This window comes from Apium graveolens, unplaced genomic scaffold (assembly GCF_009905375.1).
Source record: "Apium graveolens cultivar Ventura unplaced genomic scaffold, ASM990537v1 ctg816, whole genome shotgun sequence".
Classification (NCBI taxonomy): domain Eukaryota; kingdom Viridiplantae; phylum Streptophyta; class Magnoliopsida; order Apiales; family Apiaceae; genus Apium; species Apium graveolens.
The window spans coordinates 91,060-103,858 of record NW_027420937.1 but is presented as its reverse complement, the minus strand read 5'-3'; the positions used below and the strand labels follow the sequence as shown (position 1 = coordinate 103,858).

General features: G+C 41.0%; 1 protein-coding gene across 1 annotated transcript; it reads right to left on the bottom strand.

The window, feature by feature from the left end:
- Positions 1–10,738: 10,738 nt before the first annotated feature.
- Positions 10,739–11,881, bottom strand: LOC141704711 (uncharacterized). The gene has a single exon (XM_074507899.1). It carries the CDS (start codon positions 11,879–11,881, stop codon positions 10,739–10,741), a length of 1,143 nt encoding a protein of 380 aa, XP_074364000.1.
- Between the last annotated feature and the right edge of the window lie 918 nt (positions 11,882–12,799).

The window sequence follows — 12,799 nt, the reverse complement described above, 5'->3', positions numbered from 1 at the left end:
TAAATCTAATTTTTCCTAGATAATTATTTAAAATATATTTGAAGTTCAATTATTTTTGAATAATTAATTATATTGACTGATAATTGATTTATTCTTGTTTATTGCGTAATAAATGAACCGTTTAACCGATTTAATCGAAGCGAAAGCCCTTAGACTCAGAAAAATGACATAAATCCATTAAAAATAGCTATAAATCTTAATTTCTTTCGGGAGCGAGTCGGCTTACGATATCTATTTAATTATAGACCTTATGATTTGTAAATACGAGTCTAATAAATCCCAAATAAAATAGAAAATGAGTCAGATATTGTTCTTAATGCGAGTATAGATCCGATTCCGATTCTAAAAATATTTTTTAGTCTAAATTAACTATGTGCCTTATGTGCTATGTGATTTATGTGAGTACTTGAGTCCTAAATGCTATATAATTTATATACGATTCAGATTGAATCGTATGGGTAGGCGATAAGGGCTACGTGGCCTTAGTCTGAGGTACGATTATGATGTAAGTTAACTGAATGAATATCTTTCTTTGATAGATTCAACACCAGCAAGGCGGATCAAGCCAGAGTTATGGAACTGTGAACTTTCCTAAGTTAATCATATACCAGACAAGTTTTTCCCCTATTCTAGTTTCAGAATAGTGAATTGCTTTCAAATTCCTATGGCAGCTGCACATCGATAACTCATGTTCACAAACACTGATACACAACTGTTCTTCCTTTATTCATATTTCATTTCGATTCCTGATTTTTCCTCATTCGTTGAATCCTCTATTCATATTCCAATAGTTTATATATATATATATATACGTATACATATATTTTGATATATTCTGATATTGGAATACATCAAAGCATACCGATTATTTCGAATGTTGATCCATGGACTGTATGGTTACGATGCGGGCCGGGTATGAACCGGACCCTTGATTATTAAGTCATAGTGCCCGGATACCCTATATGTTGGGGGGTCTATACAGTTGGGTATAGATTCGCGCTATATCCCGACTGTTCAGCAGGTTATAGTGCATATGTTGGTTTTTTTGTCCAGTCTAATTTCTTGATAATCGTCGGTAGTGGCCTTCATTGTTTCTTACAGAGATATGTGATTACTCGAACAATTAGATTACTGGTTCATTTAACATTCTCTTTATATTACATATATATATGTTGCAGGCTTGTTGAGCAATTATGGCTCACCCATATTATTGTTATTCACCTTGTTTTTCAGTTAAGGCCGAGAATGAAACCCATCCGTACCCGAGTGGTCAAGAAATGGGTCAAACGGCGGGACCCTCTGGCACCAAAAGTGCTAATTCCAATTCAAGAAGAAAGTTTTGAAATTCCTGAACATGTGTAGTGGTAGTAAGAGTAGATGTAGATGATATTTGAATAAAAGAAACTTAGTTTAAAACTTGTGTAGACAACTGGGTTGTAATAAAGAAGGCTTGTAGGACTTTTTATTTGGGATTGTTTGTAATAAAGTTAGTGAATTTTTCTTGTTTTCATACCTTAACCTTAAAAGATCCCGAGTAGTAGTAGAAAGGGGTTATTATGTGTTTAGATATTTATTATACTGGTTCAATAATATAATTAGTGCGAGTAATTCCCCAGATCTAGACCCCGGATTTGGAGGGTATTATAGTAACTATAGGGCCAGCTTTCTCAACCACACCTGTGAGCAGGGACTTTTCTCCTGTCATTTGCCTAGAACACCCGATGTCCAGAATCTACATGATCTTTTCCTTTCGAACCTTACCATGCATATACAGATTGATTCAGAAGACTTTGGTACCCAAGTTTTCTTGGGTTCTGAAGGTTTAGGGTAGTAACAGGATCAACAAATGAAACCTTAACAGGCTTAGCTTTCACTTTGACTAAATCCTTCTCAGTGCTAATCTCAACAGAATTATCAAACTTAGAGATAGAAGGTACTACAGTCTTTGCATGTGTGTGCTCGTTACTCATGCTTGTCTTAGTGTCAGTGCAAGTGCTAGAAGTTGCATGAAAAGCTTTAAAATACTCAGACATGGTAACATGGCATACAACCAAATATGCCACAAGGCTCATGAAAACTAGGCATGTTAGGCTTGGAAGACACACTAGAAGATGTAACAGATTCTACTTTAGCTTTTGTGCATGCATGTGTAAGGTGTGCAGCATAATTGCAATTATTACATAACATTCTCGATGCAGATGAGGAAGATGCAAAATCAGATTTCTTATTTACACCTACCTTACCATTCCTGTTCTTGTTAGCCTTAACCTTAACACTCTCACAAGTCTTAGGGTCATCTATGATGTCTGGTTTATTAAGTGTGTCAGGTCCTTTCTTATCCACCTTATTACCTTGGTCAGCTTTGGGTTTAGCCTTACTAGCTAGAGTCTTAGGAGTCTTAGGGGATTCCTCTACCTTCTCTCTCTCTCTCTCCGTCCTCAATAATTAATTCCTCATTGATCAACAAACTTACGTCATCAAAGGTTCTGAAACAGACTCAGTGAACAACGGAGATATAGCATCCTTAATAACATATGGTACCTTTTTTGAGACAAACATGTTTATCTCTGATGCGCCACTATGTTTCTCACTGGCTAGCTTAGAATAGTCAAGTCCTATTGAAGTCTTAGATTTAAATCTTTGACTATCTATTATCTCATTCTGAGTCAAAGCTGTATTCTTAAGCGCTTGTAACTTCTTTTCTAAATCAGAAATTTGGGCTATTAGAATGGCTTATATGTCTGCGTTGTACTTAACCTTATTCTCTAAGTATTCATTCTTTTTCTTAAGGTCTTCTAAGCCAATTACAAGCAATTCTAGTTCTTCATTTCTAGAGGTCAAACTCTCAGCTCTAAGAAGTAGCTTATCATTTTCAAGTTTATATGCAAGCTGCTTTTATGAATATTATATAATTCTAAAGTAAGTTCATGCATAGTAGATTTGTATTCAGATACAGACATATCAATAGTGGTAAGTTCAGGATCCTGAGATGATTGTGGTGATTCCTCTATAGAGTCTACCATAAGAGCTAGAGTCACATACTCTTCCTCTTTATCTGAATCAGTATCATCCCAACTTTTTCCTTCAGCAATGTATGCTCTTCCCTTTTCCTTGACCACATAAGCATTCAGCTTCTGTTTCAGCTTCTCATGCTACCTCTTCAGATCTTCATAAGTTTCTTCCTTTTCATAGGAATCTTTTACTTTTGATGCCTTGGGCTTTCTGGCAATCAGATGCAAAGTGTCCCAACTCATTACAGTTGTAACATCTTGTTTTGCTCTTATCTACCCAGCTTGATTGTAGCCTCCTCTGAAGCTTGACCCTGATGAGTAGCTTCCCTTCTAAAATCGCGCAGATGAACTTCTTGATTTGTAATTGGGTTTTCTTCTAAATCTAACATGACTAAATTTTACAGCCATGTATGCCATAGATTTATTCTCCAATCTAACATGACTAAATTTTGTAGTCTTCAAAAGAATTGGACAAGTGGCATATTTAAGTCCATACAATATAATTCATTTGCTTCTGATGTTCAATGAAATCACCAAGTGTTTTACTGGCGACTACAGTATACTATCATGTTTTGCCTTTCTTCTTACTTGCGACCACAAGGTAATAGGGTTGCCTTAGACATTTTCTCTGACTGGTTACTGGCAACCATAGTGTGACAGAAGTTCTCTAAATGGTGACATGCGAATAGAGTGAAAGTGAGTTGCCTTAGAACCTTTTTCCTTACTGGCGACCATAATGACTATGATTCTCCTTAGCCATTTTCTTGCAACCCTTCCTGACTTGCGACCACAGTACAATGCCTTAGTATAAGTTTTGTCTTGCGACCACAATGCAATGCCTTATATAATTTATGTCTTACGACCACAGTGCAATGCCTTAGTATAATTTCTGTCTTGCGGCTATTATTACATATTTTGACTTAGCAAATTTTTCTTTCCTGTCTCCAATAACTGTATCAAGAACATTTCTTCTGTATAACTGAATTAAACCCTTTCTTCTATGCTGATGCTTGGTGCACTGATCTGGTTCACAACCAACTAATATGAATTAATTTAATTCAATTTCCTTGACAACTCTGAACTGATACGTCTTGGTTGATTGTTCATTGTTTCAATCACTGAACCCCTGATCTTTAATACTTCAAATCAAATCATTTCAATGACACTGGAAGTCCTTTAACATCTTATTCTTCATGGAGGCTTGGACATATTAATGAACTTCTTTCCATGACCTAGTTACGGACTTTGAACATTAATTCCATCTTTTGATTCTTTGTATTTATCTAGTCTTCATCTTCAGGGTTCTCGTGCTTCACAGTTTAATATTGTTTATCTGTTTATATTTCATATTAAGTTATAATTCCTCGATTGCATATTATGTTACATTATGCTTTATAGTTTCCAAATGTATATCATAGTCTAATAATATATTTTAAAGTTTTATTATTTTGTATACCATAAAATGCAATATAAATTTATCATATTTTATGGGTTGACATGTTCATGAGCAAGTCATATACTTTAGATCACAATCTTCTTATATTTGTCTATTTTAAATTTGTTGTCATAAAAATAATGATTATAATCAAAAATATGACATTTGAAACATCTTAAATTATAATAATATTATTGTGATGTCATAAAATCAAAACTCAACAGGATAAATATATAATCACGTATAAAAGTACTTCAATGAGAACCAACTTATATTAGATTTAAACAAATAACTAGCATATACACAATTTAAAATATTATATATGTAATGACAAGCAAATATGCTTTTGTTTTTTATAAAAATAATTTTGTAAATCAAACACAACAAATTGCACAAAGCCACTAATAACAAATTCAATTCAACCTTGTATAATTTTTTATATCAATTTAAAATATTTTTTATTGATACACATCAGCTTATTCAAGTGATTTAAATTAGATTTATCGAAGTGAATTATACAATTGTGATTGTGTATAGTTGTAATTATCAATTTATATAATTAGAATTGCTATATTTTGTTCAATTCAAGATTTTATCGAATAAAATGGTTTTCAGTGGACTACGATCTTGTAAATAGATGCGTACAATATTATGACACCTTTGTGCTAGTAACATAACATATATTAATATAGGGAAATGATAATCCCAATTCGCCCCGGGGTCCTCTCCTCGCTTGGCCTGGACTTAAGCTCCGTTTTGGCAGAAATGACGGCGGCATGCGGTGTAGCTGTAGGGTGGGAACCTATAAAACAGAACTGGAGGGGGGTGGCGTCCCCGCGGCACCTCCGATGTGAGAATGAGAAAGGGTTTTGAGGGAGAAAAGGGGCAAAACGGGAATTATGCAAGTACTTTTATGGTGTGTACGCGTGTGTGTATATGTAAGTATATGTGAGAGAGAGTGTAACCTATAACCTTCCTTTTGTCCTGCCTTTTATAGGCCTCCTATTAGGGTTTAGGAGTTTGTACCTTTTAATCTGGACGGTAGGTGTGTCTTTTGGACTGTAGGCCATGTGGACGCCTGGGATGCGCCAAAGTACTATCGAATCTGGACCGTAGGAATGTTCTGGATCCGGGGTACCTGGATGGTGGTGATGTTGCCACGCATCCTGGGCTCTCCATGGTTAAAGCTGAGTGCTTCCTGGGCTCTTCTTATTGGGCCCTGGGCCTCTGTTATTGGGCCTGTAATAATATAGGCTATTATTTGCCCCCACTCCCTTATGCGGGTTTACCCGGATGGGGGAGTAGAGTAGTTATTATTGTATCGTAACGCCTTAGGAAAAATTTTGGGGGTTTATTTGATTTGTTGCCCCCTAACCCCGGGGTCAAATGAGAATTAGACACCGGGGTTGACTTGTTTAGTCACTTGATTTTAGTCCAAGGTGGGATTCCTTGAAGTACTTGGAAATATTTTGGGGGTTTATTTGATTTGTTGCCCCCTAACCCCGGGGTCAAATGGGGATTAGACTCCGGGGTTGACTTGGTTAGTCACTTGATTTTAGTCCAAGGTGGGATTCCTTGAAGTACTTGGAAAAATTTTGGGGGTTTATTTGATTTGTTGCCCCCTAACCCCGGGGTCAAATGGGAATTAGACTCCGGGGTTGACTTTTTTAGTCACTTGATTTGAAATTTGAATTTTGGGCAAGGTTTGGTGGATAAGGACAGTCTTGACATTTGATTTGACCGGACTCTAAAAAGCTGATGCTGAAAATCCGGAGTGTCAGAGGGCTGTTGAGATTCCAGCCGGGGATAAAGACGCGTGCATTTATATACATAAATACATGTACATATGTATCTTTTGAGTGTAATTTTTTTTTAACTTCCCCCCTTTTTCATCCTGAAAAGCTGTGCCACGACATGATTGCAACAAGGATAATAACTGATGCAGTTACGTTTGCCGATGCCAATCAATGAGCGCCACGTGGCGCTGACATCACCCTCTATAAAAAACTGTTCACCTTTCCCCCTATTTTTTATTACTCCCCTATAAATATCAGCCTTCTCTATCACTTCATTTTTTACGCAAACACAACCTTGAGAGAGAAAAGAAGCGTTTTTCTTTGGTGAATTTGTAGAGCTTTCTCAGTCGAAGCCTTAATATTTCTCCTGTTCCCTTGTAAGTTCTTCGCTCTTCATTTCTTTTATTTTTTATGTTGTGCATGCCATTGTATTTTCTCAAGTTTTGTTGCGCTGCTGTGTACTTTTTGTTCGAGTTTTTGTTTTGCCATTCTTCTTTGTTTTTGTGACTGCCTTGTTGCTTTGACCTTGAATCTGTGTAGTTGTTTGGGTTTTGTATGGTTTTCACGGTGGTTTTATGTTTGATTTGTGTAAATAACATAGGTTTTGCTATTTTAGCATGCGAAAAAGTGGGTTTTCAGTAGTGTAAAAAGTTGAAGGGCCCGGGGTGTGTTCTTGATATGTGTTTTTGGTTGTATATGTATGAATGTGTTATAGATGTTGTTTTTGGGTTTAGTTTTGTACGCGAACTGTTTCTAAAGCTCTTCTATTTTTTTGTTCTGTTCTTGTTGTTGGGTTCAAGTTTGGCATTGACTCTGGGGTGTGTTTATATAGATACACATAGTATATGCCAGGTAGGCACTTTAAGCGTACTGCTACCCTTAGAAATCGGTACCCCGAGCGGCCTAGAGGCTTAGGCGAACTAAATGCATTCTACCCTTCTTCCTCTTCCTCCAGTAGTAGGTCTGTAGAGATGCCTCCCCGAGTTGACCAGCCTCAGCAAGTTTTAGCCCAGACTTTAGTCTTAGGCCCCGGGGGTACCTTGTCTAATCCGGATGGGTCTTGGGAGGATGTAGATGAGTACTTTGTCCAATGCCGAGTGAACCCTAAGCCCTTGGGCTTTTATTACAGAGATTTATCTGAGGTGTATGGGGGTCCGGATGGGTTAGGCGGTAGGGAGCCTTATGACGAGGACGATATGAACAGGAAGTTTTTTACCGCCCCGGGGACCAGGTACGAGTGTGGGGTGGTTCACAAAGAGATCCTGGATAGGTATACGGATGCCGAGGTGGATAGTTCCCTTAGGCTAGCCTTTAACCTTGAGGATAAATACGAGTGAAGATGGCCCGAGATTCACGAGAGGGTGTATCATAGACCAGAAGGAGGATGGGTCGGGATTCCCTTAGAACACCTCCGGGGCATGCGCCTTGGATTACATCAATTCACCAAATCCCTATGTCGGGATGTGCACGGGATTCATTTCACCCAACTGGCCCTGAATTCCGTGAAGTGGATAAGTTGGTTTTTAGCCTGTTTCCATGCCAAAAACTACCTCCCCACCTTCAAACTTTTCCACCATATTTTTAAGATCAAGATATCCACCTCCCGGCCAATTTATGAGTTCTTGTTTAGGATCGAGGACTGCGGATATCCTTCAGATAAGATGGTACTCCCGGTCAACATGTTGACATCACTTAAGGGGTGGCACCAGGAGTTTATCTTTGTACGGGGTGGGGATTTGGAGTTCATGCCACTCCATAAGCTCGAAATTAAAACAGATAAATTTCCGATTCAGTGGCTCGGGCAAGTAGCTCTCGCGATGGTTTACGCCTTCTGTGGGGCACTTGGGACGCAATGGACCCGGGACACCTTTAATAGCAATGAAAATATGCATGTTGCCGGCTGTAAGTCTTTTGTTTTAGCTTTATTTTGTTGCTCTAACCTTTATTGTCTGCTTGTATCCGGGACTGATATCTTGTTGTTTCTTTTTCAGGTATTCCCAAGTTAATTCCTTATCCCCCAAACACAAGGATTTGTCAGCCAAGCTGCAAAGATTGGAGGAGTGACGAGTGTGGATCTCGGGAAGAAGAAGGTTGGTGAGGGCGAAGATGCAGCCCGGAAGGCGACGCCGTCTCGTCCGGGGAGGACCACGATTGTGATTAACGAACCCCGGGCCGAGGATGTGCAATAAGGGGACGCGACGAGGGTCCTAGCACCCCAGAAGAGGAAGTGTGTACCTGCAGGTTCCGGGGAGAAAGGAGGAGAAGGGTCCGAGGGCCATGTTTCCAAGAAAGCTGCTGTTGAGCTGGCCCCGGATACCCCGGAGACCCTGAAGGCCTTGCTTGCTAGCTTTACTCTGGAGACTCGCCGGAAGGAGCCCTTTGAGAATTACGCCAGCACCGCCGAAAGGAAGAAGTATAAAAAGGAGCCCCTCGATGACTTCCTGGTCGGACTTCAGGAGGACATTACTACTATAAGTTTTTCCTTGTAATATTTTGGTTTTGCACTCTCCTTTTTTTTCAGTATCCGCATCATCTAATCGTGATGTGTAATAATTTCAGGCTAACTCCCGGGTTGCTGGATTGGTTTGCATAACCCGAAGCCTACAGGTGAAGGCTGATGCTGCCGAGGTTTATAAAACCGAAACTGAGAAGCTGTCCCGGGAGGTGAAGGACTTGAAGGAGGCGAATGCGAAGGAGGCCGCAACACATAAGAAGCTTCTTGATGAGATCCGGGAGAGACAAGACTAGGCCGAGGCTTCCGTCTGGGAAATGAGGGCTGAAAACAAAAAAGCTGAAGGACGAGCTCACTGCCCGGCCCACTCCCGAAGAAGTTCTAGCTGGGTTTCGGGGTACTCCGGTGTATTATGAGGAGCTGAATGACAAAGCACTGGAGAAGATCCAGATTTGCTGGAGGGTTGCCTCTAAGTACCTCGGTGAGAATCCTCAGGGCACGATTGATGCCTTCCTAGAGAAGTACATCGAGGAGGAGACTCGGATGGAGCAGGAGCAGAAGCCATCCTGGCAAGGGATTCTGGTGCCGAAACTTCCAGCAACGCCCCTCCTCTCCCGAATCCCTACTCGCCCAGCAGCCTCCGATTCCAGAAGATGATCCGGAGCAACCTCCCTCTCCTCCTGCCGAGCCTGCAGCAGAAGCTTGAAGACTTTGCCATTTTTTGGCATGTAATTTCCATTCTTGTTTTTAAGTATTGTCTGAACTTAGCCTCTTGGCTATTTTAATGTTGTTTGTAATTTGAATGATTTTGATTTGCCACCCGGGGTATGTTTCCCCGGGGTAGTTTAATATAATTGTGCTTTACTTTCGTTCCTTTCTTTTCACATGGGTTGTGTTTTTGTAGACTCCAGGATGGGGTAAAATTTTCAAGTTATGAAAATTTTCTAAGTACTCATGGGATGAGTTTTTATGTGACCGCGGGTAGGGGTAAATTTCCATTTGATAGAAATTTTTTAAGTACACATGGACTGTGTTTACACAGACCCCGGGATGGAGTAAAATTTTTAACTTATAGAAATTTTATAAGTACTCATGGGTTGAGTTTTTATAGGACCCCGGGTAGGGGTAAAATAGAAATTTTCTAAGTACACATGGGTTGTGTTTATGCGGACCCCGGGACGGGGTAAAATAGAGATTTTCTAAGTACACATGGGTTGTGTTTTCAAATTTGATGGTAAATAAAGAAGCAACATAATGAAATTGATTCAAACTATGGAACGCTTAAAGTAGAGTTTTTCATTTAAATTGAAAGCAAAAATTACATTCTGGGGTGGATGAGAATAGCATTTACATCAAAATATCACAGTATAGATGTAGAAATGTTCCCAAAATGTGCACCTTTCTCTTATTGGTAGAACTTCCTTAACCGGGTTCCGTGCCAGGTGTTGGGGACCTCGGTCCCACTGAGGTAGTTCAGCTAGTAAGTTCCCGGCCGGAGCACTTCCTTGATTATGTAGGGGCATTCCCAGTTCGGCTGCAGTTTCCCTCAGTTAGTTGGGTCCGAGGTTTCGGTGTCCCGGAGTACTAGATCTCTTACCGCATATTCTCTTATCTTGGCCTTCTTTACAAAATAAAGCTTTGTTTTTTCCTTGTAACTTTTCATTTTTTCTACAACCCAGTCTTTTACTTTATACAAGAGTTCCAGATTGGTTTTAAGGCCTTCTATGTTCGAGACTTCATCAAAGTTGACCACTCTACGAGAAGGGGACCAGGTTTCTACTGGTAGCCGAGCCTCGGTTCCATAGGCGAGTTTAAATGGAGTCTCACTGGTTCCGGTCCGGGAGGTGGTTCTGTAGGACCATAAGACCTTCGGGAGCTCGTCTGGCCCGTTCTACTTAGATTCTTCCAACCTTTTTTCCAAACCTCGGAGTATGGTTCTGTTAGTGACCTCTACTGGTCCGTTTCCCTGGGGATGGGTTACGGATACTTTCTTATGCTTTATCCCGAGCTCGTTCAAATATGCTTCGAAGTCCAAACCGACAAACTACAGGCCGTTATCCGAGATTAAAACCATCGGAATCCCGAACCTCATCACAATTGAATCCATGAATTTGATGCAGTCTTGCTGATTGATGGTTCTCATGGCCTTGGCCTCTGCCCACGTAGTCATATAATCGATCGCCACCAGCACATAACGTAAATCCCCCTTCACTTGGGGGAAAGGACCCATGATGTCAATTCCCCAAACTGCGAATGGGATCGGGGAGAGGACTGACACGGGGAGGCTTGGACTTTGCTTTGGCACATTGTTGAACTTTTGGCATTTGTTGCATTTCTTCACATAGGTAACTGCATCGGCATGGATGGTGGGCCAATAGTAGCCTTTTCTGATGACTTTGTAGGCTAGAGCTTTAGCGGCTAAGTGATCTCCGCAGATTCCCTCGTGTACGTTCCGAAGACAATAATCTGCCTTGTCCGGGTCAACACATTTTAGAGTCGGGGCAAAGAAGGTTCGCCTGTATAGCCGATTATCTTCTAGAAAGAAACGGGAAGCCTTATACTTGAGGTAGCGTGCCTTGTTCTGGTCTTCTGGCAGGGTCCCGTCCTTAAGATAAGCTATGTAAGGAGCCATCCAGTTGTTCAGGCTGCTGATGCATAAGACTTCAGGCTGGTCGGTACTGGGTGCCCCGAGCTCCTCGAAGTAGACTGAGCTGCTTAAATCCGAGTTATTCTGGATGAGCTTGGACAGCTCATCTTCCTTTGCGTTTTCTTCTCTGTTTATTTGTAAGATGGTTGGGTCCGGGATGGTTTCCAGGATAGCCCTCACCATTTCCTGATATCGAGCCAGCTTGGGGTCCTTCGCAATATATTCACCGGTTGTTTGTCTTACCACAATTTGAGAATCACTATAGATGGTTAAACGCCTTACCCCCAGGGATTTGGCTAGCCTGAGTCCGGAGAGGAGAGCTTCATATTCAGCCTGGTTGTTTTTTGCTTTAAAAGCGAAGGTTATGCCTTGCTGGATTGTGAATCCGCCCGGGCTGGAAAGGATCAGCCCAGCCCCGGACCTCTCGGCTGTTGCCGAACCATCAACATACAATGTCCAAGAATTTCGGTTGCTAGTCTCCTTTTCTTCTCCGGATTGGATTTTAAGTGTCTTTGGGACTTCGGGAAAGGTGCATTCCATGACGAAGTCGGCCAACGCCTGGGTTTTATAGTTGTCCTTGGGACAAATTTTGATGTTGAACTGGCTTAATTCAATCGCCCAATTGACCAATCTCCCTGAGGCATCTCGCTTATGGATGATTTCCGAAGTGGTTGATTAGTGATCATCCTAATTTCCCGACCTTGGAAATATTGCCTTAGCTTCCTGCTCGAGTGCACAAGAGCCAGGGCGAATTTCTCCAAGTTTGGGTACCGGGTTTCAGCGTCCTTCAGGACTTGACTTACATAGTATACCGGGCTTTGTGAACCATTTTCCTCCCGGATGAGTGCAGAGGATACTTCTCTTTCTCCGGCTGTAATATAGAGATAAAGAGGCTCCTCGGGATTTACTTTTGAAAGAATAGGCGGGTTCATCAGATGTCGTTTGACTTCCTCAAATGCTGTTTGGCAATCCGGGGTCCATTCGATTAGCTTTTTATTCCGGGCTCCTTTTAACAGCTCAAAGAAAGGCAAGCACCTTTCTGCCAATTTTGGGATAAATCTGCGAAGTGCCTCCAAGCATCCTGCGAGCTTCTGGATATCCTTTTAAGTCTGGGGAACTATCATTTCCATTATAACTTTGATCTTTTTCGGGTTGGCTTCTATTCCCCGTTCACTGACCAGAAAACCAAGAAACTTCCCAGAGGGGACCCCGAAAGTACATTTTTCCGGGTTCAGCTTCATGTTATACTTCCTCAGATTGTCAAAGTATTCCCTGAGGTCCTTGATATGATCCGGGATCATGACTGACTTAGAGATCATATCATCAATGTAAGATTCCATGTTCCTGCCCAGTTGACTTTTGAAGATGGTGTTCATCATTTTCTGATACATTGCCCCGACGTTTATTAACCCAAATGGCATCATGACGAAGGCGTACACAGCCCGGTGTGTAATGAAC